Genomic DNA, 9,664 nt, shown 5'->3' with positions numbered 1-9,664 from the left:
CAATATTTTTATACTCATACAATATTCTTTGAGAATGTTTGATAACATATAAAATGAATATCAATACATGTTCGAGTTTTGGTTGGTTCAGGATTTGGTGTCTAGAAAAATAATCACATAGAAAATAAAAAAAAACAATTATATTTTAAATATTTAAAATGTTTTTCTTACTCTACAAATATTTTGGATCTTATTTAATGCTGTTCAAATTTCTTTATAATTTTTAAAATAATCTTTAAAAAAAAATGATTGGAACCCTAAATCTAAAATAGGATCGGGGTTTTGGTTCAGTAAAATATTGGGGTTCCAAGAGATCTGGTTTAGGGTTCACAGCCTTGTCCTAGTATAAAATAAAAATCATAAAATTCTCTTTTGATTAATTACGAAAATACTATTAATGTTTTATATTTACGAGTTTTTTTAATAGCAGCTGTAACAAATTAGTATAAATCTAATATATTGTTTTAATAAACGAAATTTTGCAGATTTTCTGAAAATTTTTCTATATTCAAGGAATAGGAAGTTATTAGACTAGGATTTTTTTTTAAATATTGATATTCCACGTCCAAAATATTTTTATTACGGTTCGTATTTTTTTAATTTGCTTATTTAAAGTCTCATGTCAATTACGTATTTGAAAAAAAATACTTATTTCATTCATTTTTAATTATTTTGTCGTTTCAAAGAGATATTGAAACAAAGAAGTTTAATAAAGATAAATGTTAAACTATCCATTATATAAATTAAGAATATTATAAATATAATTTTAAATATCACTTTGATCAATAAACTTTTTAAATAAATCGGAAATTGAAGAATGATGATTAGCTTAAATTTATAAGTTTTTTATACCTGGTTGCAGCCTATTATCAGATTCGAGTTGATATTTGTTGTAATTAAGGCACATATATCCAATGATGCACATAACTAGATTGGCGATTCCTTGAATAAGAATCCATCATAGAAGCTAGTTATAGTCATTTTATGGGTTGTGCGTTGAGAAATATCTTATTTATAATTTTATAAGTGCAAATTAATCAATTGCCAATCACTAAAATGGCGCTATAGCGGACTCGTATGTTTGGACCCTTTTATATGCATATATAACGCATGAATAGCAAATTTAGTATCATATACACATCAAAGACAGTCTATAGTTAAAATCATTTTGACTCCTAAAAAATTTCAAAATGAATGCAGTATTTTAAATAGTTGTTCCTAAAAACTTTCTTAAATTTTATTTCAGGTTGTCAAAAATCATAAATTATACAAACCATATGTAAATGTCAATCACTATTGATTTAATTTCTAACATTCGCTTTATCATAAAAACAGCATTGATTTTAATTTTTCATTATGGATGATTCCTTCGAATACACTCAGAAATTTAACCTAATGATGTATAATCTAATCGGTGAGGGTAAATACAAATACAAGCTAGAAGCTCAAAATAATTCTAATGATGAAAAATCTCAAAATATGATTATTTTACCACATACAATTTTAAATTTTATGCGACCAAAAACGCCTGAAGAAATAAAAATTGAAAATATGATGACTGGGTGCCCAGCCAAAACTGTTATCAGTTTTGTTATGGGTGGTGTGATAGGTGGAGTATTTGGCCTTTTCACCTCTGCTGTAGATCCAAATTTAAATTCAAATTATTACAATACCACTAGTATAAATGTGACTGCTAAAGAAGTTTTGAAAGATATGTATAGCAGGAGTAAATCCTATGCAAAAAATTTTGCAATATTGGGAGCCATGTTTTCATCAACTGAATGCCTTATTGAGTCTTACAGGTATAGTTGTTTAATATAAATATAGCCAGATTTTTGCTAAGAAATGGAGAAACCCAGATATATACTAGTTTGAGTTGATTTTCATAAATGTCTAATTCAAGATTTTAGCCAAAAAATATTGCCTAAGCTTCTAGATTTCACTAATTGATATCTAGACCTTTGTGCCATGTGTGAGCAAAATCTTCAAGCTTGCGTAATATTATTCTAGATAAAATATTGAGTAAGCCACTTTTAAAAATTGGCTCAAATTGAGCTGTTTAACAACACTAATTTGTACACAGGATAAATTTTTTATAAAAATTTTTATAGAAGTTATTTAAGAATATCTTAAATTTATTAATGACTATAAAATATTGATAATTTCTAATATTCAAATTAATTATATTAATAATTTTATGAAAAAAATACAAATTTTTTACACTTATAAAATTTGATATATAAATTTTAATTATAATTTTAAAAATAATGCTGAAAATTTAGCTTACTATAAAAATATGAAAAAAAATACTAAAATGGGAAAAATTATCATTAAGAAGTATATTATAAATTTATAGTGTAAAATCAATCTCCTTTGGAATTAAGTTAATTTTTCAATGACGTACTTGATCTATTTTCATAAATAGTACTTCTCAGTATTGTTAAATTATAAAATTTATGTATTTTTTTAATGACTAACTCAATATTTTATGCAAAAAAATATTATGCAAGCCTGAAGATTTTCTTCATAGATGACACAAGGATTTGGGCATCTATTAGCTAAATCTTGAGACTTAGTCAATATTTTTCTAGAAAAAGTATTTAGTCAGCCATTTTTAAATATTATGCCATTTAAAATAACTGTTTCTTAGGTAATTTTTATTCTTAAAAAAAAAATGTTATTTCATTAGAAGAAAAATAGTCTAAAATGTGTTTGAAATTATGTGAAGCATCGTTATCATTTCTTGGAAACCTTTTATACCATAATTTGCATTCAGGTAGCAATGCATCATAGGATACTTTAACATTCTCACAATAAAAATTTGTCAAATATTTAATTTTTTCTTTAACAAGATTTGAAATTGGAAGGATTCTGCAGTAATAAGATTATATTTAAGTGCTTTTTGATTAATTTTATTGCATCATACATCAGATCCTTATGTTATGACAATCAAATTATTCCCTACATTTTGTTCTATAATTTTAATTTTTAAATAGGGGGAAAACTGACTGGAAGAATGCAACACTCTCTGGTGGCATCACTGGCGGAATCTTAGGGATGAGAGCAGGATATAAAGCTGGTTTACTAGGGGCATTAGGCTTTGGAGCATTTTCCACATTAATCGAATATTTTTTGAGATGACATTTATATATCGTATCGTTTATGATATTATTCACCATATTTATTTATTAAAAAAATATTTTTTAAAAAAGATATATATTTACACGTGTAATAAAACTAGTCTATTTTGTCTGAGTCGAATTACCAATCTTTTTTAAAATGTTTTTTTTAAAAAAAATATATATGGCGCCCTCTAAACTGCCATATCCATAGCGATCTTTGAGTGGCACTTATATCCAACCACTTCAAAGTCTTCGAATTTAAAATCGTCTATATTCTCAACTTGGCGATTGATTTTTAATTTGGGAAATGCATAAGGCTCTCTTGATATCTAAAATTATACAATAAATAAATTTTTAAAAATGGTAGGCTTTTTGAAAAGAAAAAATAATCTAATTGTTTTGCAACAATACACTGTCCTAAGCTCAACCAAGTTCGCTACGAATTTTATTGGCGAATTTGTGAATTTCTATGTTATTTAACGCGAAAATTGGTCATAATAAATTAATTTCCTAAACTTAACGAGAAAATTGGCGTGAAATAAATTTTATTTTTTTTATTGAGCTCGGAGATTTGTATTACATGGAAAAAATAATTAACTTGTTCTTCTAGGGGCTTTATATGGTTTATGTAAACGTGAGCATCACCAATAGTATGAATCAATTCACCAGGCTAGACAGGATAATATTGGATTTATTAATAAAAAATAATAATCTCAGGTATAAAAAACAATGATTATTCTATGGTTTATAGTAAGACCAACATGACATTCCATAATTTGCATTTATAAATAAGACATATTTTCCCGGAATTGAGAATATCGGATTGGCCTTTTTATTGACATGTTGGTTTAGAAGAAGGGTTTAAAATATCGATAAAAAGGCCCTAAGAAAAAAAATAAATTAAAAAAAAAAGAATTGATTTCGTCTCTTTTGCACAATTTATCTCTCCTATGACTCCTTCCATACATATTCAAACTTTCAAGATAAAATGTGCGAACGAGGGCTAGGCATTGTAATTAATTTTATTGTTAAAACTACCGGTTAAAGTTACAAGCCAAATTCTTAGGTAACTAGACTAGGGATGTGCCGATATTTTATATCGGATCGGGCCGATATTTCTTCTATTTTAAATATCGGTTATCGGCAAATATTAAAAAATTTTCGATCCAATCCGATAAAAAATTGCATTTTTAACAAAGATAAAGTTACATCTAAAAAACTTTATTTTTATAAATAAAATCGAAATCCATTTTTATGTTTAATTTTTTTAATAGTAATAATTAGTTAATAAACATACAGCCAAAATGTTATTTTTTTCGCATTCTGTTTATAAAAGGGTGCAAAAATCTCTTCAGAATCTGCTTTTAGTGAAGCTAGTGATATTTACAGTCCCCATCACTGCAAACTGACCTCTGAGAAATTGGAAATTTTGGTATTTCTAAAAAGAAATTGTTATATATTAATTTTAAATATTTATTTCAAATTTCATAATACATTTGTTTATTACTTATAATGTAAATAGATTAATGTTATTAATTATTATATAAATAAGTGATTTTTCAATAAAAATATTTTATATAGTTTTAGAATAGCAATCAAATTGAATATAAACTATAACTGATTATTGTAATATTTTAAATGACATATGTTATGGTATAGTTAAATTATAGATGCTATACTAATAAAGAGTATATTAAACATTTAAACCATGTATATTTACAGAATACAAAATTAGATAAGATATTGGATAGGTAATTGGTCGATATCAATTTAATATAGGATCGGCCTCTAAAAAGTGGTATCGGTACACCCCTAATAGACTAGCTATATCTTTTGTTAGTTATTTGGCAAAAGTAACTTTAAAAACACTAGGAATTCAAACATATAATAATTAATAGCACAAGAATTACCTTCAAATTTGTTATATGAGCAATCATATGGGTGAGTATCGAATAACTCGTCACATTAAATGGAACGCCTAATCCCTTTAAGAAGAATAAGTTATTTTTTATAAAAAACAATACAAATGTCTTTTACCATATCAGCTGATCTTTGATAAAATAAACAAGATAATTCACCATTTGCAACATAAAATTGGGACATCAAATGACAAGGAGGCAAAGCCATCTTGGGTATATCTAGAAATGCATTTAATTATTTAATATCCTAAATAAATTAAAAATAAAGTAAAATTTATAATCTGTAAAGCTAATAAATATAAGTTAATCTTATAAATAATAACATCATAAATACCTTGACTTGAAGTAATATTTTGATGGGTTATGGCATCAGAATTGGAAATTAGAAGTGAAGTCAAATTTATAATTTGTGGAGCTAATAAATATAAGTTAATGTTATAAATAAAAACATCATAGATACCTTGATTTGAAGTAACATTTTGATGAGCTATGGCATCAGAACTGAAATTTAGAGAGGCTAATGTTAAAACATTGATTCAATGATAAAATATTTATATAAAAATGATTAGCATTAGAAGTTTGAGCAGCTACTAAGTTTTGACAGTCTAAGGAATGTTGAATGGTGACAATTAAATCGAGGCCAATCATTAATTTGGCCCTACCTCCACATCTTTTGTGTCACGTAAGGTAAACGGCCTTTTTTCCACTTGTATGGGTCAAATATTCATGCCCTTGGTAGCAATCAACCCACTATAATCACTATTTATTATATTTGGCACCATAGTGACTCCACTGAAAACCATAAACAGATCCGGTAAGAGACCTAAATAGCAAGTATCATAATATCCAAAAATGAGAATATTTACACTAATACTCACACAAATATTCACAAAAATGGCCGCCATATTTTGATATGATTCCAACTGTAGCAGATAACCTTAAAAATTATCTTAAATATATACAACTTGAAATAAAAGTATTGAACCATTTTATATATTTATTTATGTTTTCAGGAAACACAGAAGAAGAAGGACTATATGTGCTACCAAGGGCATGAATATTTGACCCATACAAGTGGGAAAAAGGCTGTTTACCTTACGTGTCGCTAAAGATGTGGTGGTAGGGCCAAATTAATGATTGGCCTCGATTTAATTATCACCATTCAACATTCCTTAGACTGTCAAAACTTAGTAGCTGCTCAAACATCTAATGCTAATCATGGTAATTATTTTTATATAAATATTTTATCATTGAATCAATGTTTTAACATTAGTCCCTCTAACTTCCAGTTCTGATGCCATAGCCCATCAAAATGTTACTTCAAATCAAGGTATTTATGATGTTTTTATTTATAACATTAATTTATATTTATTAGCTCCACAAATTATAAATTTTACTTCCCCTCTAACTTCCAGTTCTGATGCCATAGCCTATCAAAATTTTACCTTAAATCAAGGTATTTGTTTTTATTTATAACATTAACTTATATTTATTAGCTCCACAAATTACAAATTTTACATTAGCCCCCTCAAACTTCTGGTTTTGCCATAGCCTTTCAAACTTTTATCTCAAATCAAAATAATTCAGGTGCTTATCATGTTATTAATTCAAATGTTGGAATTGAAAGTATTCAATACACAAATTGACCATTACTAAATTATATTTATTATAGGTAATGGTGATCTCCCTTTAGAAGTAGCCAATGTGTAAATAGATTTCCATCAAAATATTGGTGGTAAAAATATGTTTATAAGGCTATTTTTTTTTAAAAAAAAAATTAAATATAGAATGTCACATATTATAATAACCCTTGATGTTTAATATAGCTAAGTTATTTTTTAATTATATTTAGGCATGACCTTGGAATAATTAAAAAAATATTACATGTTTTTTAAAGATAAATAATAAATCAATAATTATTTATTTGCTTTATTTATTTTTAAGTATCTGGTTCTGTCTGATCTTTTCATAAATATGATTTTTATATTTATTAAGATCCTCAATTTATAAAATCTCTTCTCTTTTTCCAAAACTATTTATATCGATATGCTTATCAAAAAGATGATAGAATACACTATCGTTGCAGAAAGGTTGGCTGCAAGGCTTCATGTAAATTTGATGGAAATTACACAACATCTGGTTTGCATGAACACCAAAATGAAATCGGTCATCTTGAAAAACTGAGAACTCGCAAGGTTCTAGAGGATATTGTTGCCAAAAATCTTCTAGAGACAAGGGATAATATTTATGAAAAGGCCTTGAATCAAAGATGCCTGGAAACACCCTCCATCAAAATGTATCCAGAGGCAATGCCCTTATTCGTTTCAATTAAAAGTACAATCGACAAGTTGTTACAAAAAAATATGCCCACTTTGCCTCAGTCTGTGGATGAACTAGTATTATTACCAGAATACATCACCACAAATAAGGGGGAGATTTTTTTAATTAATTATGATAATAATAATAATATGCTGGTGTTTGGTACATGTGAAATGCTAAAACTTGTAGAAATATGTGATGGTGATAGCATTTACATGGACAACACCTTTTATGTTGTTCCTCGACTGTACTGTCAATTGTATAGTGTCCATATAATGTATCAAGAAGTTATGAAACCGATTATATATGCCCTCCTCCCCGATAAAAATAGAGGGACATATATTGAATTATTTCAAATTATCTTGCAATTTTGCTCGATGAAAAATATCTGATTCAATCCTCAATTTGGATAAACTGATTACGAGGCCGAGGCTATATTATTGGGGCTCAGTTTTGTTTTCCCCGATATGTCCTTAAAAGGTTTATTTATAACATTGTATATTATAATTAAAAAAATTTGGGCTGTTTTTTTTTCACTATTCCCAGGCTCTTTGGCGTAAATGTCAGGCACTGGGTTTAGTTAGCAGTTATTAGCATAATACTACCATTCATCAAGTTTTTAGACAAATGACAACTTTGCCATTGAAAAGAAGAACATATTTCCGAGGTACGGGCATCATGCCATGCTCTGTCTGCTGAATATTTTTTGCTCAAAAATTTTATGGAGTGTATGGATTTTACATGGCTCGGTGTTAATGCCATATTCCCCCAAAATATATGGACCAGGTAATTAAAACATTTAAATATTATCTTTACTTATAATCAATTTAGGTATCAAGTTGATGGCCCTAGAACAAACAACCACTTGGAGGGGTATCATCATGCCCTCAAGAGAAAAACAAACTTGACTCATCTGAATATTTATTGTCTGATAAATATTTTAAAAAGACACCAACATTCGAGTGAGGTCTTACAAATGAATAGTGGGTTGAATGTGAGGAGATAAAAAATACGATCAATTAAATATTAACATTAATAATCTGACTCGTATATATGAGCGTACAAATGAAATATATCCTTTTTTAGATAATGTTTCATATTTTATAAAACAACAATCATAACCTGTATTTCTTTATATTTCTTTTATATATTTACATTTTTATTATTCTCTTGCTATATATGGTATACTTTATTAACATTTTTATAATTATTTTGTATAATAATGTAAATTTAATATAAAAATTTATAAATAATTTTTTTTCGCGCATATTGTATACATATTTCAGTAATAAAAATACTTATATAGTAGATGCTTTGACCTAAAATTGTTGCTTATAGAGGGCAATGACATATAATAATACATAAAATGATGATTCATTCATTAAATTTTATTTTATAAATTAAAAATTGTAATAATATTTTTCTAAACTAACCCAGAGGATTCCAGGCTGACATAATCATTCTCCTGTCATCTGGATTAATTTTCAATGTTTCTATAATATTAGCTAACTGATCAAAACCTTGCCCACTATAATCACTATGTTTATTATAATATTTGGCACCATAATGTCTCCACTGAAAACCATAAACAGGTCCTAAATCACCTATAATAAAATCATTTTTTTTATATGAGAAATTAAAATATATTACTCAGGTAATACAAAACCTTCTTCTCTGTCAGCTAAACCTATTGAGTCCAGATATTCTTTGGAGGCATTTGCATTCCATATATTAACACCTTTAGCCTTTAAAATATGTGAATCTGTACACCCATTTATAAACCATAGTAATTCATGTAATATTCCTTTAAGAAACATCTTTTTTGTAGTAAACATAGGTAGGGCATCTTACATTATAACATATATAAAGAAATATCATTAAAATTATGATAAACAATCTTTCAAGCTGTATCTAGATTGCATGCCAAAATAGGATAAACAATCAATGCCTGTTCTATTCTTTTTCAAAGTTCCATTTTCAATGATAAACTTAATATTATTTAAGTAATGTTTTTCTTCGATACTAAAATTAAAAGTTACAAATAAAAATATATATAATTAATAGAACTTTGCATAATCTCCGTTGATCATATTTTGTAATTTTTGAATTTACCTGAAAAATAGTTAAAGTAAAACTAAAAGATGACTTGCCTGATTTGACATTTATATCATATGGAAAATGATATTAGAAAGTAATGACATGTACTTTCAAAAAAAGTTTAATTAGTAGGGATTGATCTTTTTTTAATTATTTTTTGTATATCTATGATAAAATAATGAAAAAGAAAATTTTTATATATTTTTC

At 26.8% G+C, this 9,664-nt stretch overlaps 2 protein-coding genes and 1 long non-coding RNA gene across 3 annotated transcripts; 2 read left to right on the top strand and 1 right to left on the bottom strand.

Moving 5' to 3' along the window:
- The first annotated feature begins 1,364 nt into the window (after window positions 1-1,364).
- On the top strand, window positions 1,365-3,238 carry LOC135929436 (mitochondrial import inner membrane translocase subunit Tim22-like). The gene is made up of 2 exons (XM_065466013.1): window positions 1,365-1,802; window positions 2,997-3,238. Exons 1-2 carry the CDS (start codon window positions 1,396-1,398, stop codon window positions 3,139-3,141), a joined length of 552 nt encoding a protein of 183 aa, XP_065322085.1. The 5' UTR covers window positions 1,365-1,395; the 3' UTR covers window positions 3,142-3,238.
- Window positions 3,173-9,319, bottom strand: LOC135929435 (thymidylate synthase-like). Its single transcript, XM_065466012.1, has 7 exons — window positions 9,255-9,319; window positions 9,027-9,206; window positions 8,794-8,964; window positions 5,160-5,260; window positions 5,033-5,107; window positions 3,721-3,792; window positions 3,173-3,451 (listed from the first exon to the last, which is right to left on the bottom strand). The coding sequence occupies exons 1-7, from the start codon at window positions 9,280-9,282 to the stop codon at window positions 3,314-3,316; spliced, it is 765 nt and encodes a 254-aa protein (XP_065322084.1). The 5' UTR covers window positions 9,283-9,319; the 3' UTR covers window positions 3,173-3,313.
- LOC135929437 (uncharacterized) lies at window positions 6,063-6,480 on the top strand. Its single transcript, XR_010572596.1, has 3 exons — window positions 6,063-6,262; window positions 6,315-6,371; window positions 6,417-6,480. It is a non-coding gene; the product is annotated as an uncharacterized LOC135929437 (long non-coding RNA).
- Window positions 9,320-9,664: the final 345 nt, after the last annotated feature.

Source organism: Gordionus sp. m RMFG-2023, chromosome 5, assembly GCF_954871325.1.
Source record: "Gordionus sp. m RMFG-2023 chromosome 5, tfGorSpeb1-WG-v2, whole genome shotgun sequence".
NCBI classification, from domain to species: Eukaryota; Metazoa; Nematomorpha; class Gordioida; order Chordodea; family Parachordodidae; genus Gordionus; species Gordionus sp. m RMFG-2023.
This window is presented reverse-complemented; position numbering and strand designations above follow the sequence as displayed.